Source organism: Zonotrichia leucophrys, chromosome 2 (assembly GCF_028769735.1).
Source record: "Zonotrichia leucophrys gambelii isolate GWCS_2022_RI chromosome 2, RI_Zleu_2.0, whole genome shotgun sequence".
In the NCBI taxonomy this organism is placed as follows: domain Eukaryota; kingdom Metazoa; phylum Chordata; class Aves; order Passeriformes; family Passerellidae; genus Zonotrichia; species Zonotrichia leucophrys.
In genome coordinates, this window is record NC_088171.1 from 5,867,738 (window position 1) to 5,895,401 (window position 27,664).

At 39.1% G+C, this 27,664-nt stretch overlaps 1 protein-coding gene across 1 annotated transcript; it reads right to left on the bottom strand.

Annotated features, from left to right (window-relative positions):
* Positions 1 to 70: 70 nt before the first annotated feature.
* On the bottom strand, positions 71 to 27,664 carry WDR48 (WD repeat domain 48). Its single transcript, XM_064703846.1, has 19 exons — positions 27,576 to 27,664; positions 19,111 to 19,251; positions 18,711 to 18,789; positions 18,351 to 18,433; positions 18,106 to 18,235; positions 16,254 to 16,342; positions 15,302 to 15,403; positions 14,759 to 14,983; positions 12,007 to 12,081; positions 11,633 to 11,735; positions 11,231 to 11,328; positions 9,529 to 9,636; positions 9,075 to 9,171; positions 8,486 to 8,581; positions 6,299 to 6,404; positions 4,867 to 4,954; positions 4,238 to 4,314; positions 3,322 to 3,514; positions 71 to 2,095 (listed from the first exon to the last, which is right to left on the bottom strand). The coding sequence occupies exons 1-19, from the start codon at positions 27,621 to 27,623 to the stop codon at positions 2,000 to 2,002; spliced, it is 2,034 nt and encodes a 677-aa protein (XP_064559916.1). The 5' UTR covers positions 27,624 to 27,664; the 3' UTR covers positions 71 to 1,999.

The window sequence follows — 27,664 nt, forward strand, 5'->3', positions numbered from 1 at the left end:
TCTGAAGCCCTTTGTTAAATTCAAGCTCCAAAATCACACAATTTATCTAGTACACAAAACAACTTGAAAATATTGTAACTAAAGCCTTTTATTCTATACAACTGTGAAACATCATTTACCCTTCTGGCATTGCAGACTCTTCCATTAATCTTTCCTGTTACTGTGTTTTGGGATGGTTAGAAAGAAAAAAAAACAGAAGGAAAGTTACAACCTTGGGCTGATTTCAAACAAAAAATTACTGTGAGCAACTCCAAAGTATACAATAGGACAGGAAGACAACCAGGAAACAAAACATAACCCAAACAGTGCCTATTGGAACAGACACAGACCCTTGCTAGTAATAAATACAAGTCAGGACAGATTACCAATAAAAGTTACAGTTCTGTTTAACCATTTAATTCACAAACAGCACTAAAAATGTGCAGTTAAAGCACAATTGTGTCAAACTAAGCATACACAGAAATGGGGATAGACAACTGAACCTGATTCTCAAAAGATGGCAAAAGACATGCTAGCTTGATTCTGAACCATGGTTTTGTCTAAGCAATGAATTTGTTTTGCTGGGTTTAAAGTGCAGAAGGGAATGACTATTTGGACTCTACTTTGACTATTTTTTCAAATAAAACATGATGAAAAATACTTTACTTTTTGTCTGACCAATACAATCCCAGTAATAGAATTTATTGGGACTTTCCTTAGGCCTCAACCTAAATCTTGATCACAAGATACAGGAAGGGCTAGAGCATGTGTCTCCTGAAGAAACTCCAATATTATACTGCCCCTTGAAGGCACTTGTGCTTCTGCTTCAGACAAGAGTAATTTTTAAACCATTTCTCTATGAGGATTTGTGATTTGCTCAAATCTGGCTACAAATGGTTTTCTGGGATATCCCCACATTTTCCTCACAAAAAGCTGAAAGGCCCTTACCCTCCCTCCCCCCAATAAGTTAAACTTCTATAAAAGATTACCATGAGCCTATGACAGTCACAGATTTTTAGAAATAGCAGTGAAAACAAGATCTGCATAAATCTCTAACAAAAGAACAATTGCATATAAAACCTCAGAAAAGAAGAATCAATATTTTTATCTCATGAATATGAAATCTGCTGAGAAGTTTTTTAAGTTTAACATTAAACATATGAAGTTATAATCAGAATGGTTTGAAGTTTTAACAGAATGTCACATACTGTTGGAGCACATTTACCAAAAATTAGACTAGTGTGTCTTTAGAACACCTAGGACACAGTGCAGGAAGAAGTTACATATATTTAGAAAAAAAAAAAATCTCTAAGTTGCTGCAAAGCACGTTCACTCTATTATGATGCACAGCATCACTGGACTCACATTGCTCTGATATTTTTCTAGTGTTCTTATCTTGCATGTCAACAGCTCTCTAAAGCAATTAAAACAATTCTCATGTTAACCCTTGGTTTGCAATTAAATGGGCCCATTCATTCAAGTATGAAATACCTATTTTCTGGTGTTTTCTTTTCCAAATTTCTTTTAGTGGTAGAAATGTTTAAGTAACCTGTGAGAAATCATTGCTGGAACTTTATGAATGGAATGTACTAAAAATACCTCGTGTGCAGTTCTTAATTACATTGTGAACAGTGACTAACACGGCCAAACCTGTTTGATACCGAGCACGAGCAGATGAGGGATTATGTTCTGGAAAAAAACCAAAAGCCAAAAGGAGGAAGCAAAAGTCTGCACTGGGTTATCATCCACTCTCTGTACACCTCACACAACACAAACCACTCAGGGACCTCCCATCTCATTGACTGAGACTAGGACAGACTTTAGTTTAAGTCATATAGATTTTTTTTTTTCCTCTATATTACAGGTCTATTAGTCACTTCAATTAAATGTTTACTTCCCATCCATACTGAGGCATTAGAAGTCTCATCTACCTTAGGGGTTCAGGGCTGCTCTAGAACTACTCTTGGAACCAGCACAGCAAGGTCAGGTCAGAGCTGGCTGCTCTGGGTCCGCGCTGCCCTCACGTCGATTTCTGGCGGTAGTGAAGCGTCAGGTCCCCGCCACTCTTCCAGATGAAGTGCTTGACAGTCCGAAGGTCCATGTTGGGGTCCAAAACCTGCACAGCAAAAAGGCAGCTTTTACTTAACAATTCTGCTAGGCTGGCAGAAATTTAAAAAAAACAAAGCAAACCAAACTGAAAACTGATACAAAGATGAGCCATGCTGTCACCATCATATTTTCTAAAAAAATCCCTTTGCCAGGATTTCTTCTCCCGGGAAGCTGAGAAGGCTCAGAGAAAAATGAAAATAATAATTATCTGATTTGCTTCTTCTGTGTTTTGCTGCTTTGGAATATGGTTTGGACATTGTTTATCAACTGGTCATTGATTGGTTTAATGTGATTTGCTTTTACTTAATGCCCAATCACAGTCCAGCTGTGCCAGAACTCTGGAAAGAGTCACAGGTTTTTCATTAGTATCTTGTAGTATCCTTGTATCATTAGTATTAGTATCATTAGTATCCTTTTCAAGCCAAAGGATACAATTGTCTGTATCCTTTCTCTATTCTTTAGTATAGTATTTCTTAGTATAATATAATACAATACAATACCATAAAGTAATTTATTAGTCTTCTAAGAACATGGAGTCAGATTCATTCCTTCCTGCCACGGAAATACCACAACATGCAGAAGCTCATATTTTCCAATTAGCAACTGAGCCTGATGCATTACTGACAAATTTTAGCAGAGTAACATGTAAATTCAGATTACAACCACGTCCTCAGTGCCTCATCTCCATTACACTTATTAGGCAATTAGTGGTTTTGGACCAATTTTGAAAACTGTCAAAAAAGCAGAACTCAAAACATTCAAGAAATGCTAAAAATACAACTCTATGGAATTGTATTAAGGCCATTTGCTGACTGTAAGCAAGTAACCCTGTAAGGGCCCCATGCCAGACCAAATGAAACAGGTTTATTATGAAAACTCCTTCATCTACCTATCTGCAACTGTCAGAAACTTGTGTCAGCACTAAGTTAACACTTAACACTAAGTTAACACTTAACACTAAGTTAACACTTAACACTAAGTTAACACTTAACACTAAGTTAACACTTAACACTAAGTTAACACTTAACACTAAGTTAACACTTAACACTAAGTTAACACTTAACACTAAGTTAACACTTAACACTAAGTTAACACTTAACACTAAGTTAACACTGTCAAAATTTTATTTAGTTTTGAAGTTAACAGGTAATCTGTAGCATATTTCAAGCTCAGAACTCAAAAATTCACAACCAATTTACTGCTAGAGCCTGGTCTTGATCACAGGGAACTTACCTGGTCCTGGCACAGAAGTTCAATCTTCTCCTCTGCTAGCACAGCAATGTCCTCCTCCTTTTCTTGCTCTCCTGCTTTCTCATTGTTGGAGGAGCTCGTTGTCTGAGACTCATTGTCCAAGTTGATGATTTTCTCATACACATGTTCCATCACCTTTCTCACCTGAAGCATGTCACTGGCTGACAGCCGGTCTCTGCAGGAGTTAGAGGAGTTTGTCAGGAAAAAACTTGAGAAACAAACTGAATTTATCTTCACACCACCTTCCTTAGCTGTAGCAAACTATGCAACTACACAGATCGTCTTTATATTGTCTAGTAGTAAATTATCAGGATCATCCAGAATGCCATGATCATAACAGCAATTTAGCCAAAGAATCACACAGCAAAAAACTCAAAAAAGGAATTGAGATATTCAAAAGACCAGATAAAAATCTGCATTGATTTCTAACCAACCCAGCTCCCAGTTACAGCTCATGTGACTGGCAAACTCGTTTGCATTCCCTACTGGCAGTTTTTGTCCCTTTTCCTTTCAGAAAGCAATTATTCATCTCTGTTAGCAACAGGAAACAAAGCTGTGGTTCTGAACAGAGTAACAATCTATAAATGCATCTGTTTTCTGATTAAAAACCACAAAAGACAAAGTCCCATTTTAGTAGGCAGTTCATAGACATTTCTTAGCATAAACTTGAACTGCCTGTTGAACCCAAATCCACAGTGCTTTTAAATATTCTGATGTAATTTAGTGCTTTAGAGCAATGCTCCTAAATGATTAAGAACTTCTACAAATCTATAAGCACAAAACAATTCTCTGGAAAAATCAGTGAATTGGTTTGGTGGGTTTTTTTCCCCTTGAGCTTGCAGGTTTTTTTCTGCAATTTGGATATTCAATGTTAATAAGCCATATTTGCATTACTTACTTTTTTAGAGTTTTTGCCCCTGATGATGAATGAGGTTGGAGGTAGAAGGGAATCTTATTGAACTTGGGCATATTTTTCTAGAAGAAAACAAGTTACAGAAGTGTTAATTCAGGATGAACCATTATTGCAGCAGCTGCTATGTGAAATATATTCAGCTCCTAATTATCAAAACTCATGAGAGATTCCTAATCAACATCCCCACCACAGCTAAATTCCAAATTACTCATACTCCTGAGACACTTCAATTTAGATGATGCACAGATCATCTAGCTTTTGAATATAAATTATCATTTATTTCAAAGGCAATTAGATAGTATCAAAAGGCAGCAGCAATATGAAGTGTATTCTCTATTCCTGAGTTCCTCACTAGGAAAGGATACCAATTATGCACAGGACTTTGAATTCTTTATCTAAGACAGCCTGTCAAAAGAAATTGAGCAAGAAGTACTTTAACTAGACACATCAAAAAATGATGCATCTCAAAGGGTCTTGATTACAGACCTTGAGACCACTTATTTTAAATACAAACACAGCAAAAATTTAAAATGTCATTTCAGATGCTGCAAAGTTAATTGTACTACATCTTAAAAAAACCAAAAAGAAGCCAAACCTATACACCCAATACTCACATCCACAGTGATGTCAATTACCCATTGTGGCACTGTTTCATTAAGAAGCATGGATTCAGTTTCACCACCTGAATCCCGACATAGCAACCTGAGACACAAAGAAATAACCTTTATTGTAACAACAATTATTGCCATTTGCATTAAAAAGCTTTCAGGAGAGATTCTGCCCTTTTAATGGGCAGAGAGCCTGAACTCTGTTAGGATCATGAACTTACTGGGGAAGAGATTATTTATTTTCTGTAAAGAGCAGAAGGAGCTGTAGGAAGACAGATCCCAGAAACAGAGTAGGATCTCAGGAGACTACAGCTATGACACAGAAAATAGATAAAAGTACTTTGCTCTGGATTGTGTTATGTTTGTGTGTGAAATACAGAACTGTCAGGAGAAGGGGAGAGGCACATGGCATAAAGCAATTCTCTCCCCCTTGAGAAAAATGAGCTTTGCATGTCAAAAATCTGCTAAGCCCTCACTTGAAAGAAAGAATAAAACCAGTTTCAGATAATGTGCACATGCAATGATGCAAAAAAGCCACATTTTGTTTTATAAATTGCAATGAGGTATTTTGTCAGAGTCCTGCAAGCCACCTTTTAGCTCCCACAAATGTGGCTTGCTCCCTCCAATGGAGTCTTTCCAGTGTTCTCTTGAGGAGCAGGAGCAGATACATAAGAGGGAAGATCCGCCAGAAGAGAATGCAGGCAAATACTAAGCCCCAGGTACAACATAAACACAAGTCATTTTCCAAGCTGAAAATGGTTTCCCTGTTTCACTGACCAAAAGTTAGATCATTTGGGGCCTGTTCAGCCTGGGAAACAAAACCAACATATCAAATATGCCCCACCCCTTAAATTTAAAATCCACTATGTCAGTAAATATCAAACAATTCACAGTGTTTGCAAGCTCAGCACTTGTTTTGCAGCACTATTAAACTGTCTCTGATGTATCACACATCACAGCTGGGTTTTTCAATGTAGAACAAGAAGAAATAGAAGGGTAACCAGTACACACATTGCAACACAGAACCTGTGTTCCTCCCTGCCAGAGATTAGGACCTTCTACTGGATTTATCAACAAATTTTTGGAGCAGAAGCCAATTCTCTAGTGAGTATCAGCTCCTGAATAATTCATCCTCAGAGATCAGCACAACACACAATCTAAAGTAGCACAATTTCATTCTAAAACACAGTTTAATTTATCAGTTTGCAGAAAGAGGGCACTCAAAAATACCACACACAACTAAGGACTGTACACAACTCTTACTGCTTTAAAACCCCACATGATGCTCAAACTCACATGCTCAGCTGGACAAATCATCAACAGCTGCTTATTTTGCCTTCTCACAGAAGAGAGTGAAATAATATTTTTGATAACATTCCTGCTTGCGCTAAGAAAGGGATTGCTCAGCCACTGAATTTATATTTGTAAGCTTTTATACCTGAACAAAGTGCGTCCTCCAGCCTCACCAAAAATAACTGGTGTATGTGGTGGCACTTGGAAGTATCCATTTCCCTTCTGGACTCTGTTCTCCTGCTCCCCATTCACTGTTGGGAAAAAAACCACATAAAACAGCAGTGAGACTGCACTAGGCCTTAAAAATGGGCACACATTCCACCTACAGCAGGTGCATTTTGTAAATTACTAAGATCATGAGCCTCATGAAAACCAAGAAAATCCCCATTTCCAAGATACAGCAAGTGTATAAAACCCCACTAGAGAGTAACAAGATCAATACAGGTTTGTGGCAGACCTATTTCAAAAGCCTGTGAAAAAAAAAGAAAATAAAGCCCAGGAGTCAAAACCCAATCATGAGTTTTTTCACCCCATTTCTTTTGTCAAACTGAACAATAGTAAAATTAGGACTCAACAAAAGAGACTCTGCTGAGACAAGACTGTTCTGCCCTCTGGAGTGACAGTACAGAACTCTGAAGGGCTGTTTGCACTGCTCTTCTACCTGGATTTGCCAGATGTCAAAACACTGTACTAGGAAAGCTCAGACTCACAGTGCCTTGAACTTCCTCTGTTATAAATTCAATTTATTATAGCTAATTACAGCAGTAGGGTCTTCAAAGACTGAAAAACCTGATTCTATATCAGGTGGATAGGACAAGATTAAAGAAAAATCAGCATTATTTATACACCTCTTGAAAGTGCAGCTTCTAATCAGTAGATATCTTGAAACAATGTGGAAGAATTTGGATGCCTGACTTGCTCTGGGGAAAATTATCTCCATTACATTGTAGCACCTCATTACTATATTTGAAGAGATGTTGACTTCAAGCCACGTTAAGAAATTTAAATAGCACAGACTGATGAGATTAATGATTCCTCAGCTTTCTAACCAGAAACTTATGTAGGCAAAGAAAGGTCAAAAATTGTAACAAGCAAAGAAACAAAAAAAGAAAATCTGTATTGGAAGGGGTAAACATGATACTGAAGTTACAGCAAGTGAAAAATCCTATAGTTTGAAAGATTTTTTTCATAACACTTCTCTGAATAATTGAGAGAAACAATACTGCACATAATTTGTGTTTATTTGAATTTGTATCTCTACAAAAATGCCAGTGTGCAACAGGTACACTTCACTTCTCAAGCCACTGCTCAGTGTCAGTCTTTTATTTTTTTCTTTTGGAAGGGCAATAAAAATATTCTGTTGGGAATACTCCAAACATTCCACTAATCCACAACTCCACACAGGAATAAGCAGTGTAGCATCAATAATCCAACACCACAGAAGCCTGTGAGTGACACTTCTCAAACCTTGTCTGGCTCTAAGCTGCAAACTGTCAATACACAACAGTCTGAGAATCAGCAGCTGGATCCAGAAAAATCTGCCAAGAGCTCTGAACCTCCTTGGAGGCCAGTTTTGAAAGAAGAAAGCAACTAATTCTTGGCACAGTCCTGTCACAAAGCAGTGAGATATGCTGAATGTGCAGTTTTCTTAATTGCATCATCTATCTATAGAAAGTAATTTCTAAATAACCAAAAATGAGACTTCAGTTAACTCTGACCTGGGTTGAATTGATTTCCAACTCAAGAGTTACAGAGTCTCTTATTTTGCCAAATTCGGCCTCTACCTTACATTTCACATGGCCTTCATCTAAGGCCTGATTAGACTTGGCATTATTGCCTTAATAATGCTAAGGACTTTAAGGACCACTTTAAGGACTTCTCTATGGAATTACTTCATGTATTATTACCCTGAATGTATTTTTTCCAATCAAGCTTTTCTTTGTTCACAATACCTAGAAGAAAACTGGAATTATGTCAAGAGAATACTTGCTAATGTTGGATAACTGAATTATTGCTATTTACTATCATTATCTAGTGTTTCTTTCCTAAGTCAAGCCTCAGTTTGCCAGTAATTGTTTTTCATCAATATTTTTCATCATGTTTCTGTAACTTCAGAATCATTTATTCACCTACTCTTTTTAAAGACAGAGGGAAGATTTTTGATGATACTTTCAGAAATACAACACACTTTCTAGTGTAAAGCAAATTCAGAAGTGCTAAAAAACATGAAGTCTATAATGCACAGAGAGATAGGTGTAAGACAACAAATGTATCTGTTAAAGAAACATATAAACAAACAATGTAATAAAAAAGAAAATATTAAAATACTGACCATGGTTTATCTCATTTTCCTCTTCATCCATTGGATTGATATGTGTTCTAGGCCAATACTCCAGAAGTGCTTGTAGCAGAAGCCCTCCAAGGTTTACTGTCAACACACAGTGAGGCAGAACATCAATCACACAAAAAACCATGGGCAATACAATATTGTCCATTTGATCCACAGCTGAAAATTCCCCATGGGTTTTGTTTCCAAAGCAAACTATTTCTGGGCACAGAAATCTGCTTGTCACAATCTGGGAGCTGCATGTTACAATTTTTCAGGAAAAGCTGATTTTAGAATCCCTGCTGTTGGATCACTCCTGTGCTTTAACATTCTCTAAATTAGGTTACAATTACTTTTTCCCTATTGCATCTTGAAAATTTAAAACAAAATTAAATGTAAACCCTGAAGATGAGTGTTTCAGAAAAAAAAGGAAATATTTTCTTTGGAGAATATGCTACAGAATTTATTATTTAGAAAGCCTCAAAATCCAATCAGATACTGACATAGGTGGCACTGGAATACTTTAAAACAAATATACTGGAACTTGTTCTGATTTCTTTGTTAAAATAAACCAGTATTATTAGTACAAACTTACATTTTGGATCAGAACCATCAGGACTGCTAAATCCAGCATCCTTTGCTGAAACCCAGGCTGCAAAGCAGTCACTTTCATCCAAAGTAATTGTCAACATCTGTTGGCAAAAAACCATGAGAAATGTAATAGTTGTTTGGGATTAAGTCAGTCTATAAATCTCTAACTTTGCTCCAATAAATCAAAGAATTTCTGAAAGCATGACAGCACACTGTTTACCAAACTGTATTAATTCATAATTGGTATTGGTGGACTATACCGCAAATTAATTTAAAAATATGTTACTCCAATTATTAAGAAACAAAATTTGCTGTTTTAATTGAAAATAAATTTAATCCATCAGATAAGCAATTAATGTTCTTCTAAAGTTAACAAACTAAAATATTTTTGAACAAACAATACATGAAAAAATGTGAAACATGACATTAAAACAACAGATATAGGAGCTGTATCTCACCCCAGTTTTCAAGTCCACTGAGAACCAGTTTGGCACATAAACCATTTTAAACCTCTTCTTAATTTCTTCTTCAAAATCTACTTTCCCAAGGTCTTCAACTTTACATGCCTGTTCACCAAAGGAAATGTACAAATACTGAGTCATATCAACACCTCAAGACTTTTCCTTGATTTTCACACACACTTGGAATGATTGTTACTTATGATCTCTCCCTGAGCACTGCAGTCCAAAAACATCCAAGTTAAAGGTTAAATCTTTTTAAAAAGTCAAACACTGATTTATACTATAAGTAATTTTTATTCTTCATTTATCTCTGAGGTAGTGGAATCAAGCCAGTAGAGAGGTCTGGAAATGTTACTACAGATTATTAGAAAATATTTTCCCTACACAGAGTAGACTGCTGTCTTCTAATACTTTTCTAATACTAATGACATGTTTTCTCCCCATCAGTACCAATATTTCAGTACTCCATCAAACACCAGTATTTCCAGCACATCTAGCAACAAATTCAGCTCAACTACTGCAATGGGAACAGCAGTGAGTGAATTTCTGTGCAGATGCTTTATTTCTGTTTTTTTCATACTTTTACTTTAAAAAAGTAATTCTGTTAAAATCCAAATTATTATAATCCACTTGCAAAGTCATCCTAAAATACTTGTTTTAGGCAAACACTAAGGACTGTAAACTTGGAATTTATTCTCTCAAAATCCAGGAAAAGTTACAGGAAGCAAAGACTGAAGGGTGCAACTTCAGGTAGGAAAACCTCCCTCTCTTCCTCCAGCATCCTCAATAAAGTCTCAGCTATTGAGTGAAGAAGCAACACTCTGATCTGGCAAATTATCTCACCTCTACAGTGAATATGTATTTAAACATGTATCAAGTGACACTTCTCACAGCCTTACTAAGAAAAAAATTACCTAAATGAAAATAAAAATTAACATTAGCATTTAACTTTGGTCCTGAAATCTAATATTGCACACTTAAATACAAACTGAAATAAAGACAGCTTTTACAAAAAGAACCCAGATAATTTTTAGTATAAATCTATATCCTCCAACTTAATTTCTTTTTTGCTTCAGTCAACAACTCGGTAAGTTGGCTGAGCATGCTTTACCTCATTACTGATCTTGGCTGCTGCCCTGCATAGCTCAAGAAGGAAAATATTTAGAATTTAAACAAGCTTTTGCCAGAGAAGAAATTGCTGACCATCTCACTGATGTGGGATTTGAGTCCTTTCTCTCTGCACTCTTTCCCCTCTCCTCTGAGCAATCATTGGGTAAAACCACACAAAGAAATGTCACACCAAGGCAACACCAGGCAGCAGCCAGGCTTCCTTCTGCTCATTTTCCTGCCTTCCTGACTTACCAGCAAAGACAAACCCTCTTTGAAATAAAACCCCATCCAAACACACATTACTATTTCCTGGAAAAAATTCAAGGGTCTGCACTTCAGGAGAATGCAGATGTCAATACTGGATTGAATTCAGGTGAATGCAGATATCAACCTCATCACAGGGAAAGCTACAAAAAAGCTCAGAAATGCCCCCTCCTTTTTCAAAAGGCAAACCTTGCATGATATCCTGAGACAAAAAGATGATTTACTTTCTACAACAGAAATCTCAAACACTAAAAATGTATAGATAAAAAAGTGGCACAAAATAATTAATCATCCAACAGTAGAAAATCTGAAATTACATCCTTACCTTCAAGACATCCCAGTATGCCACATTATTATTTGTGTCTTTGGTTAATATGTGCCTCTTGTCATTAAGAATGTGGCACTGAATAATACTAGCACCCCCTGGCAAACAAACAAGAATTAAGGTTACTACTGTCATTTTAATCTAATATCACATTCAATTAAATTGCATGACATGACATATGCTGTTCTTTGCTTTCACTTTTTTTGTGTAAACCTTGGACACCACCAAAGTTTAAACATGATTTTAACTGTAACCAACAGTGGATAGGCAATAACCACATTGTTCTGGTTGAAATCATAGTATCAAGTTTTTTAAAAACTAAGTCAATCTTAAAGCTCTATCACTTGTGCTAAAGATAACAGATTTTACAAGATTTTTTTCCTCTGCAAAACAGCTGCTTACCTTTTATAACTTGGTCAGGCTGTGTACACAGGGGTGGTATGGGATTGGTACAATCATTATCATAATCTCCTGAAGCTCTAAAATTATGGATTCCCTTCAAAGTCTAAAGAAAGAAAGAAAGAAAATAGTGACACATTCATAATCATCTGCCAGTTCATGCTGCTATTTAGATGTTAACTATCCAGTTGCAAGAAATATAATTTATTTCCAAAGCATCATAAACACAGAAGAAAGTAATTCAAAGCTTCATACCTTTTGAGCAATTTCAATGTTAGTATTTTATGATTTATTCTAAAGAAAACTTACACATCACAGTACATCCAAATCCCATGACTACTCCATTGTATTCACAGACTGTAAAATGTATCACTTACCCATTTATTCACAGAGGATTTAGTTGTTGCTACCCAAAGTGCTGGAGGAGGATCAGCTGATCTATCCAGTTCCATCTAAATAATGAAACAAACTTTCAGTCATGCCTGACTTAGTTTTCCTTAGATAATTTGTATTGTCATGTATAGAGCCACTCCTATAATCAAGAGTATCTCAGAAACAGCACTACTTTCAGTTTAGTGTAGAAATACAAAGTTTAAATGAAAAGTAACTAAGATGAAACTTCTGAAAAATCAAGAGCAATTATAACAAGTACTCAACAAATGAATTCTAGACATGGGCAATAACATGCAATGTGTATTAACACAGTAGAGATCCTTCCAGCATGATGCAATCTTGCCTAATGGACAGTTTCATTGTACAGTATTTTCTCAATTACATTGTATTTAGACACTTCATATGGTAAAAATGAGAATGTAAGAAGTTCTATACTAAAGAAAAATCAGAATTTTACACATTTGGCTCTGCCATTACATTTCTCAGATCACTGTAGCCAAGATTAGAGGCCCCTTCTGACCTTTGTACAGCTGACCAGCACTTTCATTTTCCATTTTGAACTGAAATCTCACATCCTGACTTTTCCAGAACTAAATTAACATATCCAGGATTTTATCTTAATACTCTAAGCTAGAATTCACTCCCAAGGAAAGCCAGGCTGCTCATATCTATTAGCATATGTTCTGATTGCACACTCCTTATACTTTTGAACCTTATATATATATATAAGATTCAAAAGTCATGTCACTACAGTAAAAGATAGCAAAAAAATTAAAAAACCAGCCTCTTGGAAAGATTCAGACTTGTGCATGCAAATATCATGTTTAGGTGTTCAAAAAAACCCACAAACAACTTTACTCCTGGTTCCCATGAGTATGTAACAGATTCTACAGCAGTCCTGTGCACATATGCTGCTGCTAAGAAAAATTCACTTTTGTACAAAACCTTGGCAATGCCAGCTCAGTTTCTTAAAATTTCTTAAAACTGTACTAGAGCCTGATAAACCAAACTTCTCATGTGTGAAGCATATTCAATTTCAGTAATATTCAAATTTGCACATTTTCAGTAGCTGCCAGGCATCCATCTTCTTCAGGCAATTAAGCTTCAGATGCAATTTAGGAGAAAGAGCCAACCTGCTGAAGATGTGGTGTAGTAAACACTTGTTAGCCAATCTGAATTCTTTAATCAATTTATACCTCAAGCCACTGTTTCATGAGAAAACATGCAATTATCCTTTTTGTGGTGGTTTGAGCAGGAAGAAGTGGGAATTCTGGGAGGCTGTGGTCAAACCAATGGGTGCTCGGATTTTGATATTGGCACCTGGTGTGGCCAGTGGGGTTTGGACACACCCCTGAGAACACACAGGGGTTAAAAGCAGAGCTTCGGCCCTGGGAGGCCTCTTGGGGCTTTGAGGCAAGGAGGTCAGATCGCCCTCCCCTGTCCAGCTGCTGCTGCTGGGCGGGGCAGGGACAGCCATGTGGTAGGCCTGGGCCTGGACAGAGATAGGGGGTGAGGAGGCCCTTGAGGATGGAAGGGTGGAGGAGCCCCAGGAGGCATCGGGCAGCCACCCCCACCCCCAGCCCTCCCAGGAGAGAGCTGGCAACAACGGAATGTGATAGCGGCCGGCCAAGGAGAAGGGGGGCAGTGCAGCAAGGAGGTGCCGGCCAGAGCAGCAGCGAGTGTGGGAGTGCCGGAGATCTGGGACAGGCAGAGACTGAAATTTTTAACCCCTTTCTTTCACGACTGGGACCTCGCAAAAATGCTGATCCTCCTCGGAGCTGAATAAGAAGAGAGATAAGAGATGAGATAACAAGGACCTGGCCCGAGGGAAGTGGAGAAGACTGGCTGAGTGGGGAGAGAGATGATTGGAGTGGCCTTTTGGCTGGACTTTTCTTGTGTGGCCATAGACTGAACCAGTTTTATTCCTGTGACACAGAGACTGCATTTAGGGGGAGGCAGTGCCTCAGAACCAGGACGGTTCATTGTGGGTACCCCTCGGCCCCAGGGGGTTGGAAAAATATGGGGGGGACAGATGTCCCAAAGCAGAGACTGTGCCTTTTTGGAGTGAGACAAGGCATCCTTAAAAGACAACCCTAAAAGCAGCTCTGGTCCATGCACAGTGGTGAGAGCACTCGGCATGGAAGGAAGATGTCACCATGGCAAAAGGACTTTCCAGGCGGTGCCGAGTGACATGGAAGCACACGAGGTTTCAGCGTGTTTCCAGGGGAAGCCTATGGTGCAAGAAGGACTCCTCTCCTCTCATGGACTGAAGTTTGAGTATTCTAAAGGGTGGTGCCAGACTGGGCAGTTGGTGATTTGGGGGAATGTATCGGATTGGGAAATTTTGGTGGTGGGGAGAAGGAAAGTGCTTTTTATAAGCACTTTCCTTTTTTCCCTTATAGTTTTTTTTTCCTATTTTCTTGTAGTTTAGGTAATAAAGTTTTCTTTATTTCTAAGCTGGAGCCTGCTTTGCTTATTCCTGGTCACATCTCACAGCAGACACCAGGGAGAGGGTATTCTCATGGGGGCACTGGCTCTGTGCCAGGCCCAAACCATGACACTTTTATACTGTGAGAGTGACAGAACACTGGCACAAGTTGTAAATTCTCCATTCTTGGAGATGGGGGGAAAACTCATCCAGTGCTCTTGGGGAGGGCAGAGAACTGGATCAGATGATCTTTAGCCATCACTCCTAACCTCACACATCCTATGATTCTCCCAATTAAACTCAATTACCTTAAGAACCGGTGCCTTTTCTTCACAGATCAGCACCCTGATATCAGGATTTCTTAGATCTGTACAATAAATCTTCCTGTCTCTTCCTCCTGAATAAATATGAGTGAAGGCTTCATTGACCTGCAGAGCCCAAACACCCTCATCATGGACTCTGTACGTGGCTATGCACCTCTGCTGCCCAAGGGACCACAGGCGGATTGTCCCGTCAGAGCTGCCTGAAAGACACTGAGCAACAACCAGCACATTTCAATCAAACAGTTATTTAAGTATTTAAAATATTTTTTTAATATAAAAAGATTTAATCATTTATATAGTTATATTTTCCCTCTAAAATGGTGCTAAATCCTCGTCAGGATTTCCAGTATTTTATGTAAATCCACTGCACACTTAAATGAACAGCAATAAAAGCAACTTTCACCCATCAACCTCCCCTCCTTAACCACTAAATATCTGTAATTTATGACAATAAATAATTACATTGAAATGGATTAATGACTTTTTTCTGCTCTCTGTAAAATGCCTGTCTCAGGTTAAAGCACATACCTGAGTGCCATCTCTGTTCAACAACAAAGCTTTGACATTGTCTGTGTGCCCTTTGAGTTTCATGAGTTTTGCACAAGTCCTTGGATCCCACACCCTTAGAACCTATGGGAACAGACATTGGATAAATGACATTAACACCATTCTTCTCAGCAATGTGAGAAATTGAGCCTTTATTCCCTTATTCCAAACATGTGGACATTCATCACTGAAAATATGTTTGAACAAGACAGACATAACTATATCTCATCCAGCTCTAATAATCAGATGTGATCTTCTCCTGATTTCAATTTAATTTGTTCTGGCTTCTTCTGTCCTAAAGAAATTAAAGAATGGAAGTGACTATAAACAGGACTATGATGTGGACATAAAATGTGCTTCTGAGAATCCTCTCAGATGCTTCACTGGTGTATCCTAATTTCTGTTTTATATTGTCTTGGAAATAAAATTCTCTCAAGGTTAGATTAGGTAAAAAAAAAACCAACCAGCTCAGAGATTTAAGCCTGTTTTACCTTCCTTAACAAAGAGCAAGGGCTGTCTCTTGGGAACACTTGAGCTTCATTAGCTCACTTCATTTCCCACCTCCTGCAGGGATTTTGCAAATTGCTGGCACCTTCTCTCCTACCTGCAGCAACTGCTTCAGTTTTGATAATCATCTGAGTCATGTGTCCTCAAAATCAGAGCTCTTGTGGGGAAATGTAATGATCCCTGACAAAGAGGGTTACACAAGATGATCTGATTGTCTCCCCTACGTATTAAAGCTCTATGGATACATCACATTTCAGACTGAGGCAGGGTTTGTATCCCACACTTGCACTCCCACTTTAGAGAAGTGTCTGCCCTCACTATTGAAAACACAAAAGCTGCTACAGACATGACATAGAAAATGAATAGAATTGTCTCTTTATACTGAAATTGAACTGAAGTGAAACGAACCCCACCACATTTTGCTTACCTTTTCAGTGGACCCTGATACAATAACTGTTCCCATTTGATTCATTGCAAGGCTGTAGATTGAGTCTTTGTTCCCACTCAGGGAAGAAGCTATTTCAAAATAAAATTCACATTTTTAATTTTAATGCTGTTATTTGAAAAACATACTTATTGACTCAAAACAGGTATTTTAATACTCCTTGACTTGTGAAAATAGTGCCACTCTGCCCCATATACAGAGTTGCTTTAAGAAAGACTATAGTCAGCATAGTGCTGGGAAAATCCCATTCCAATTCTGAATCTACTGCTGCATAAAAAACAAGTAACCCCTCAGATTTATGGTTATTACAATTTTGGTGACCTTTTGGCACCACAGTTCTGTGCCAGGGCCATCAAGCCACCCTTGCTAACTTATATCATTGCAATATGACACTTCTTTGTCATCTTGTAACACAAAGCATTTGGATTTAAGTGCAGAGGTTTTTTTTTCTTCCAAGCCAAGTAATAGTAAAATTCTACATTTTGTATTAAAGGCTCTTCTAGTTCAGCAGAAATGCAGAGAAGCTACACTGCTGCACTGAAATGTGTTATTTGAGCAGGGATGCTACCTCTGCACTTGTGAAAACCATATGGCAGCTCCTTAGCATCACACCTACCTTCAGAGCTGAGGAATTCTATACCAACCAGCCTAACCCCCTTTTGGAGATTAAAGTACCAGTCCCTCAACTCAGAAAAGCACAGACAGAGCAAATGAAAATCATCTAGTTAGAGAGCACAATCAGGCATTTCATCAAGCCTCAAATCCATACCATTAATATGCCAAGAAGGCTGAGAATAGCAACAAACTGCATGGCCAGTAAAAATGTGAAACTCCACAATGATTTATTTATATGATGGAGCTAGGTTTCCAACACAGGACTTGTAACCTAATATCATAATTTAATATCACATTTTGTCACAGTGGAGAAACCTGTGTCAGGGGGGGTTAGGCTGGAAATCATGAAGAGGTTCTTCCCCCAGAGGGTGGTGGGACACTGAACAGGGCATTGTCACAGCCCCAAGGCTGCCAGAGCCCCAGGAGCATTTGGATAACAGTCTCAGGCACAGGGTGAGATTTTTGGGGGTGTCCCATGTAGAGCCAGGAACTGGACTCAATGATCCTTGAGAGTCCCTTACAACTCAGGATATAACCCTATATTCTATATATATTCTATAATGTCTTTCTGGGAGAGAGAAGCAGGACAGGTGACTTCCTAAAAGATGAGGGTGACATTGAGAATTAACCCTGATGAGTAGAATTTACAGTTTCTCCTTGCCTTCCACTCCGAGTTAGATCTCACCAGTCTGTTATCCTTATATGTAATCAGTGCTTTGTGTTACAGTGTGCTTTTTAGTCTAGTTTATCTAGTAACTATTCTTCTGACAGATCTGACAAATGTATCAAATCCTACTTTAGGAGCTGTACTTCCTGTTTTTTTCAGTATCTATACCAACAAAAAACCAACCCCAAATCACAAAAAATGTAGTAACAAATAAGCTAAGAGAACATTTCCATAAAAGGCTGGTTGAGAGGTTAAAATCTTCTCAAGTTAAAGTTCTATCAAGTTTCAGAGAAACCAGCATGTCACAGTTCAGGAGAAACAGTTCACAGAGACTTGTCCTCTATTCTAAATGCCATGACTGTTGGCTGCTCTAGATTTCCAGCTATTACATAACACAACAAATGGACTCAATACATGCAAACTCCTCCTTCAAATTTCTTGCCCATTTTTTATGTACAGACAGAAAAAGGCATCTGTAGTTTTAAACTGACCTCACAGGTTATGCTACTCAATAAAATGGATTGCATTTGCCTCCCCTCCCCAGGTACCTACTTGTGACAGTATTATTTGAGGCAGTCAGTGCTGTGAGAGTATTTACATCCCAGAGGAATATCTGTCTGTCCAGCCCAGCAGATGCTACCAGCTCCTTATCTTTTGCATATGCTAAGGCTTTCACATAGTCCTACAATAAAATAAATGGAACAATATGAATCAATGTTATCATTTTGAGGTCTAAATCTTAATAATTGTAAGAATGGCACTGATCACACACAGTATTTACAGATAATGTTTTTCACCTTATGCGTCCTTAGTGTTGACATGCAAAATCCCTTATGTGCATTCCACACTTTAACAGTAGTATCTGAAGAAGCAGATATCACTAAATTGGAAAGAATAAAGACTAAATTTTAATGGCTTATATATTACTTTAAAGCATATTTGTACTATTCTAATTTGTTTTTCAAAAGAGATTAAAACAATTCATATAATATTTCAATTTTCATTAGAACAGCTGCTTACGCTATTTACCAAAATTAAAATATACATCAAAAATTAATTTTACATGCTAAGAAAAGATGGAAAATAATTAAAACAGCAGATAATTTACTTGTATACAGTTTCTGAATTCTGCAGTTCTGAAACTTTTCAGTACTTACATGTTTTGCCATTGCAGCAGAGCACAATGTCATTTACCCAATCTGTGTGATGTTCCATAGATGCTATATAAGGGTCTTGCTGCAAATTAAGAAAACAAACTCATCACCAATGGAGAAGATTGTGACTATCACATCCTGTTGTGGTACCTCCTCCAACCTGCATATGGATTCAAAGTCTCCTAGTGCAGAGTTGTTTGAAATCACTCTCCCAGAACCCTTTCTGTGAGAACTACACAGTTATGTAAGACACCACAGTACGAACAATATCAAAGGGATTCTGTGATCACAATAATTGGCAGCTGTTAAAACACAGCATCAGGTACAGCCCTGTAGGCAGCTTACCACCAGGATAACTTGGAAAAAAAGCAGGTTTAGAGCCAGGGAGGCTGTCCTGACTGACCTTGTGCTGATTGACACTCCATATCCTTATGATGGAGTCTCGCCCTGCCGTGAAGAGTCTGTTTAATGCTGGGTCCAGCTGAAGCGCATTCACCCCGTTCCGGTTGTACTTCTCCACTTCATCTCTAATCACATAGGAAACCTAAAACACATTTGCACAAATCCAATTATGGTATTAAGATATTGACATGGCCATAAAATCTGAGCATCTAATTTCATCTTTGTAAGGTTCTTGAGCAGAAAATACAAAGAGTTTTACAAGCATTGTCTGTCAGTTTGAGAGTTCAGCACCACCAAAGTCATTTGCTCCCAAAAATGGGGAAGAGTCAGAGGAGATTCAGCTGGAGCCCAGTAGATTATTTTAATCACTGCAATTTAAGCTGAGTTAGACCCAGAGAATCCTCAATTCAATTCCCTGCTGTGTGTGCACATTCTGGGTGATCTTACACAACACACTGGGTCTGTGTGTCACTTCCCAAGTGGGTTCCACAGTTTCCATAGCAGCAATGCCAGTATTTCCCAACCTCACAAAGGAGAGGATATGGTCACCGTGGCTTACAAAGCACTGAAAGACTGCAGATACAAATTCAATAGGTGTCACTACTAATTTTAAACCAATTTTTAAGAACTACCTACCTGCCAATATAATAAGAAACTCAAACTCTTAGTGCTCTTTCAGATAAATTATCCCATTAGTTTCTTTCCTTCCATGTTTGACAGTACTGTGTGTAAAGGTTATTTGATGGATTTGTTTAGAAAAACTAAAAGGAAATTTCAGGAGACCCTGAAAGGCCATGGCAGTCTCCATTATTAGTGTTCAGTAAATACAATTCTAAGACACTGCAGTTTCCTCAGAGCTACTGCACTCACTTTCCTGATCCCTGGGTTTACACACTGCTCTGAGAAAAGTCCTCAAAAAAAAAAAAAAAAAAGCTCCAAGCTGAGGGAAAAGGAGGGGAAAGATGCCAGTTATGCATCCTGCCAGATTCTATAAAATATAATCAGAACAAGGTAAAATTTCATGCTTGGTGTAATCGAACCTGCTGAAAACAGGAATCCTCTGGATACACAAGCACCAGTGTTCTGAAAATGCTTACAAGGAGTAGTCATGGGCTAGAGATCTGAAATCAATTTTTCACTCCACTAACTGCGTTAAAGTAGTATAAAGAAAATGTTTTCCAGAACAGATCTCAGTGACAGAAAATAAATCCAACAAATTGTGATGTTCAGTGGTCCTTATCACAGAAGTGTTTTACAGCAGCTCAGATTCTGTACCATGAGAGCTGACAGGTCCACTTGGTGAATGCGGGAAACACCTCCACCAAATTATCCCATCCTCAGGCAGCACAGCCAGAACATTGATGCCTCCAGAAAACACATGTCCAGTGCTCTTCTCTGGTTGAGAAACAGCTGCAGCAGCTCTACAGACCAGCACTGAAGGACCAAAATTAAGAGCCTCCTGCCTCAACACTCTCCATTAACATCCCACAAGTCCTTCACTACACTTAACAATGTACATGATACATAATTGTATATGTACAGCACCATAACTGTATTATTACATCCCCAATGCTCTTAAAGACCTTCTGTCAGCCACTCTCAGCCCTTTTAGTACCACAGCTCTTCCAGCTTTAGATTGTGTCCTCATTTCCAATACTTTCAGCTTCTCTCACCCATTCCAGACTCATCCATAACATTCTCACTCCCCATGCTCAAGTTTCCACCTACACACAGCTCCAGAGATGCTGCTGCAAGGAGACACCATCAAGCACACAGAAGTGCTCTGATAAAGCACTTCAAGCACTTGAGGTATTATGTCTTTGTGAGATGCAGGGAGCAAGATCTGTGCCAATCCTTACCTGGGCTTAATCATATCATGGCTCTGTTGCTGAAAAACACACACAGATTATGTGTACAAAAGTCAAGGTTTAACATGATTTCAACAAAAGGCAAAGGGATGCCCATCAAATTCATGTTGCTATCAAACTCTTATAAAACCAATGAATACACTCAGTTAAAAATACTAAATGTGACCAGCTAAGACACAAACCAGTAGATCAAATTTAATTTTATTCATTAGAGAGAAGAATATTTTCCAGACACAGTGTCAGATTCAAGATCAGCAGGGCCCTCCACCTCTTGTTTTCCCAAATGCTACCAGGATATTCTTGCAGAAATCCTCCATTTTCAGATTTGTTCCTCCTCTGTCAGTCACCTCCCATATTTGTTATATGATAGGGCCCTCCATCTCTCATTTTCCTAAATGCTACCAGGATATTCTTGGAGAAATGCTCAATTTTTGGATTTGTTCCTCCTCTATCAGTCATGTCCCATATTTGTTATATTTTCAGGTATAATTTAAGAGCTCTTCATTCCACTCATAAGTTAGATTGTCAAACTATGTTAGTCACCTAAGCATAATAATGCTGATGTTTTTTGTACATAATGATGTTACTTCTTTTTAGTTTAAAGAAAGTCAAGAAAAACACAGCCATCAATATTTAAAAATGCAAAAAAATCCCCAAATGATGGCTTACTTTAGTAAATAAGGTACTTTTCATGCATGATTAAGACTTTCACAGGACTTTGGAAATTGAGTCATATTTCTACATTAATCTTGATGAAATTAAAGTCAGCTCAACCAAATGCTGTTTTTCCCTCAAAAAGAGACCTAATCAGAGGAGAATGACAACCATTTCTCATTATCAACAGCACTGAAATAGTCAAAGTTAATTTGCCCTCTATTGCCTTTAATGATTAGTTCAAACATCTCTTGGCAAGTATTGTTTTTTATTTTAAAAGAACTGGGATAAAGAGAGGGGTTATATTGTTTCAGTGTTATTGTTCCCTGGTAGATCTGAACTGGATCTCAGCAGAAGTTGAGCAGGGAATCCAACATCATCTTTCTTTCTCCCTGTGAAAAACTTGAGTAAATAAATCTGCTGTAACAGAATTAAAAAAGATTAAAAGCTTGTGTTCCTTTTATTGGTGTAAATACAAGAGACCTTTGATGCAAAAAATATAGCAAAACAACAAAAAGAGCTTGATACAAAATTTCCCATCAGTGCCTGCTACTGAGCACAGAATTCAACCAGTTATTTTTGTCTCCTCAGAATTTTACAAAGTGGTATTTACTGTCCACAGAAGGAGTAATACACTTGTCCTGATAAACTGTCTTAAAAATTGAAGGACAAACAGTAAGAAAAAGAAATTCCTATTTTATTAGGTAATGATAACCTCCTCCATGTCATGTGGAGAAACCATGACAGATATTTTCCAATCATAAAAGTAATTCTAATCCAAATTAAATAAGGACTTCTTATTTTTAATTTCTGATACTACAAGGACAAACAAAGAAAATTATTCTGTGGTCAGCAAGTTGATAGGACACAACATCAGCACTTGAAATGAACACTGCAATTTGAGCAGCTGGCTAAGGACAAGGCAAACCATCTGTCCTGAAAACAGTATGAGCTGAAAAGGACTACAGCAAAAAATGCACTCTCCAACTCCTTTTGGAGACCTAATGATGTCCAAGTAATTGTCAGCTGTTTACACTGAAAATACGGAATAAATTTATTTGCTCATCCAAAATAATAAATATTGATTGGTCCACTCCTGGTAACCAGGCATTGGGACTGAAATAAACATCTTGTGAATTAACAAAACTAGAATAAGACATACAGCACATGTGGATGAACTAGAAATAACCTCATGAGACATTTGTTGCACACCACATGGAACCCTTTGGAAAGGGAGGTATCACACCAGAAGCATCCAGGCTTGTACTTAAATGCATTAATTCCATATTAACATAGAGGGAAAAATTGGGGGCTCCACAAAATCTGTTGAAATGCATGAGGAACTTAAAATGTATCAATAAAAGCAACAGCAAGTTGACTAAAAGAGCTGAAACTTGTGTAAGAGTGGTGGAGACACAGCCAAGTCCACAAAACCAAAACATTCACAGAGGAAGACTGCTGAAAACCCACACGTGTTTGTCCATTATGTTCTTATTTGGGGAGAAAAAGGTGAAAATGCTTTTTTGTTTGGTTGGGTTTTTGAGTGACACTTAGCATAGACTTAAGAAATATTAGAAGATTTAGTAAATATACAAAACTACAAAAACAAAGTATATTTTCAAACCTGTGTGTACACAAACATATCTAAATATAAATGCAGTGAAGTTCTGGCTGAGGAGAAACTGCTGGGATAAAATTCACCTCTGCTCCTGAAGAGCACAGATCTTATCATTGAAGATAAAGCACTGGAAAGGGGTGTGGAGACCCCAGAAGTGAAGGCTCTGAGACCTCAGTGGCATTTTCTCCATGCAGGACAGGCTGGAGCAATCCCTGCTGTACCCTTTCTAGCAGGGGCAAACCACAGACACAAAAATTGGGATTTAGATCAGCACTGGCTGGGAGGAGCAGGGCTTGTGGCATGTGAAATATTTAATAACAACCAAAGCTTTGCCATGGACACTGCTGCAGCTTTTATAAGCTCCCACAATGAGTAAGAATCTTCCACAGCAGCAGTGCACAAACATCCACTCATCATAAAGAGTTGATGGGATTCAGGAGCCTAAATGGATCAGGAATAATCATTTTAATGACTACCTAAGAGCTCCAGACATAAAGCTGCTGCCCACAGATACATTTTGGCACACAAAGCCAAGTGAATTTGTTGCAGGACTTACACTTATCCATGCAGGAAACACTTGTATCAACTGATGTGGGATCATGTTACCCTTGTTACATTACATGCATTCTAACAGACTTCATCTTCACAGATGGGTAAAATCTGCTTTTAAAACATCCCACCAAAGCACATGGAGGAAACAGTAACCAGCTGAGCTCTGAGGACACTCATCCCTTGTTTCTAAGCGAGCAATTTAAAAAAAAAAAAAAGGTATTTCTCAAAATCATGGGAGGGTTCTATGAGATCTGAATGAATGAGATAAGTAGCAGTGAAGTACCGAGGAGAAAAAAAAAATGAACATTGCTTTAATGTCTTGGTGGAGCATATGTATCCCAAAACCACGGTTTTTAATTAAGTAGATTATTTGAATTTTTATCTAGGCTCCAGAATAAAAGTAATGGAAGGCATTAAGAAGCTCATTTCATTTTATCCTTTTAAAATGGAACAACATACTGGTTATTTGTTTGCTTAAGCATTATATATGAAGTCAATATATTTGTAATTATAATTTTTACATTTATTATATAAAAATAACATAGATATCACATCTAGTAAGCTGCAGTATTAGTGCACAAATATGACAAAATCAGTTCAAAAAGATCACAATGGTTTGGATTGGAAGGGACCTTAAAGATCAACTCATTCCAAGCACTGCCACAGGCAGGGACACCTTCCAGTAGGCCAAGCTGGTCAAACCCCCACCCAGCCTGGCCTTGGACACTCCCAGGGATGGACAATGAGATTTTCTTACTCTGTGTAAGACTTAAAGCTAAAACATGCTTAAAATTCATGTGATCATATTATAAGAATCCTTATATGGCAAAATTCTCTGTGCTGATTTGAGTGTGGGGGTAAATTTGTTCTGCCCAAGGAGCAACTTTGGGAGAGCAGTTATAGTGAAACCACTGCAGGGCAGCTCCTTCAAGGCACCTGCTGGGAAAGCTTCACCTTGACTTGACTGCCAGGACATCTGAAAGCTGCAGCACATGGCCAACAGCAGCATCTGACACAGCCCTGCACCCTCCCTGCCCTCCCAAATCAGTGTCTGACACAGCCCTGCACCCTCACTGCCCTCCCAAATCAGTGTCTGACACAGCCCTGCACCCTCACTGCCCTCCCAAATCAGTGTCTGACACAGCCCTGCACCCTCCCTCCTTCCCAAATCAGTGTCTGACACAGCCCTGCACCCTCACTGCCCTCCCAAATCAGTGTCTGACACAGCCCTGCATCCTCACTCCCTCCCAAATCAGACACTGACACACCCCTGCATCCTCACTGCCCTCCCAAATCCCTCAAGCTCACTCCTGCAGCCTTCAGAAAGGCAGGGCTAAACTTCACAAACACCTGGTGCCACTGGACACTTCAAATGCCTGACTCCCATTTAAAGAGTTTTAACTTCTTTTCTTTTTCTATGCATAGAATTTATTTTGAGGCCTAAAACATCCACTCTGACTAAACCATTAGAAACTAAAATTATATGCAGAAGCACCCTAAACTGACTATTTTGGATGGCTTTGCTTACCAGTAGAACAGGTGCATCCAAGCTAATAATAGTTCTGATTTCCATAAATTTCAACCAGCTCTCCTGCCACATAATGAATCAATATTCCTTCATGCCTGAGAGGTGTCTTTTGTAAAAGCCTCTTCTTCCATCCTCACAGGTTTGGAACAAATATCTCCAACTCTGTCTCTCTATGCTCAGCCATTGGGAATTAAAATAAATCATGAGTGGTTTTATTTGTTCATTAGCAGCTGATGGATAAAACAGACACTTAAAACTCCTTTACTTGAACAAAATCCTGTCACTAATGAAGCAGGTGAAATAATAAGAGTCAAGAAAAAAAATCCAGCTTTTAGTTAAGCTTTATAAATGTTTATCATGGAATGGTTTGGGCTGGAAGGGACCTTATAGATGTTCTCATTCCACCCCCTGCAAGGGACACTTTCCACTATGCCAAGTTGATCCAAGCCCTGTCCAAGCTGGTCTTGAACGCTTCCAGGGCTGGGAAACTTCTCTGGAAAAAACAACCAATGTGGATCTAAACCACAGTGCATTGCTGAGACACAGACCAGTGTCATGTACATCGAGTGTCATTAGTACATGAGGTGAAAAAATACACACAGCACAATAAGAACAGACAAAACATCATAAACCAGAAGAAAACCACCTGTAAAAACAAACTTGGACAACAAAAAGTAGTAGTGACAGAAGGAAAGAGTGAGCTCTTTGATGCATGCTGCTGTCAGGGAAATACCACTTCATAAATAGGAGTGCATCAAACAAATATTAAGGTATAATAAAATCCCCTTCCTTAGGGGTGTAACCTGCAAAAACTTGTTCACAGCACAGGCATTCTTATATTTTAAATCATGTCCAGTTTTTTTCTGTCAAGGCAAGGGAATTCTTTATATAGAATTGAAAGAGTGCTTCCCTTAACCACAGAAAACACCAAATGCTCTAAAAGATGCCATTTCCTCTGTGTGATAAATGATATGCCAAAAACCAAACCCACCTCTGTTTTTAAAGCTCCTAATGCTATTTCAAGCCTAATCAATATTTCATTTGATCCCACTGGATAGGTAGAGCTGAAACTGGCCCTTGCCACTAAGCAGCTTTGCACATTGATAAAGCATTAAATCTTTTCCATACTGAAAGCTGTAAAAACATCTGAAGGGCAGGCAGTATCACAAACAAGAAGAAAAGCATTGAGAACCATAAAATAAACCCATTTTAATGGCTTTAACTGTTAAAGTCTTGACCTTTATACATACTTTGGTAACTCCATTCTCCACCAAGGCTACAACAAAACACTTGGGCCCAAACCACATGGTTTAATTCTTGCTCAAGTGTGCTGAGAAAGTCTACACCCACTTGCCATGGGTTTCCTTCAATAAATGCTGCCTGGAGCTGGCAAGGAATATTTCTGAAACTTGAGCAGAAAACAACCCTGCTCCTTGCTCACGTGTGCAAAGGCTCTTCATGGCTGAGCAAGGCAGGAAGAAGTTCATTTCTTCTGATAATGGAGCGATAAATTCTCTTTCTCTGAAAGATTCAGGTGTCCTGTAGCTGCTATCTCACAGAGTGTTTTACAGAAACTAAACAGAAATATGATGCAAATCAGATCACAGAATCATGGAATGGTTTGGCTTGGAAGGGACCTCGAAGATCACCCAGTTCCAACCCCTGCCCTGGGCAGGGACAGCTTTCTCTAGAGCAGGTTGCTCTGAGCCCTGTCCAACCCGGCCTTGAAATATTCCAGGAATGGAAGAGCATCCACAGCTACACTAGGAAAACTATTTCAGCGTCTCACCACGCTCGCAGCAAAGAATTTCTTCCCAATATCCAACCTAAACCTACTCTGGCAGCGGACACAGCCGAGACAGGAACCGCAGCTCTGCCGCTGCTGGGAACTCCCGTTCCACCCAAGCAGGTCTGGGGACACCGTTCTCTCGCTCTCCCCCCGTGCTCCGCCGCTTTTGATCCGAGCTGCCTCAGCTCAGCCTCCGGCGGGCTGCAGAGCCCGGCCCGGTTCGGCAGCGAGCAGCAGCTCCCCCCAAGCGCTGCCTCAGGCGGCCGCTCGCCCCCTCGGCCGGCGGAGGGACCTCGGGGGCGTGCGGCGCTGCCTCCCCTCAGCGCAGCGCGGCTGTGCGAGACAAGGCGACTGCGCTGCCATAGAAACCCCCAAGGGCTGACGCCCTGCAGCCGCTGGCGCGGCCCGCGAGGCTCCGGGCTCCCTTTGAGCCGTGCCGGCCCCGCCGCGCCCTCACCTGCACTTTCCGCCGCCCCGCCGTGTTCTGCCGGTGATGCGCCGCCATCTTGCATGTTGACACTGTGGCGTCATGTCCGACCGGAAGTG

Bases quoted from the DNA above. Each gene is read 5' to 3' on its own strand.
- WDR48 (XM_064703846.1), bottom strand. From the start codon at position 27,623: ATGGCGGCGCATCACCGGCAGAACACGGCGGGGCGGCGGAAAGTGCAG. The intron at 14,984-15,301 runs GTATGTGCTTTA...GTTGTTGCTCAG, and splicing joins TGAACAGAGATGGCACTCAG to TGTCTTTCAGGCAGCTCTGA. The intron at 9,172-9,528 runs GTGAGATACAGC...TTTTGCCAACAG, and splicing joins CAGTGGACTTGAAAACTGGG to ATGTTGACAATTACTTTGGA.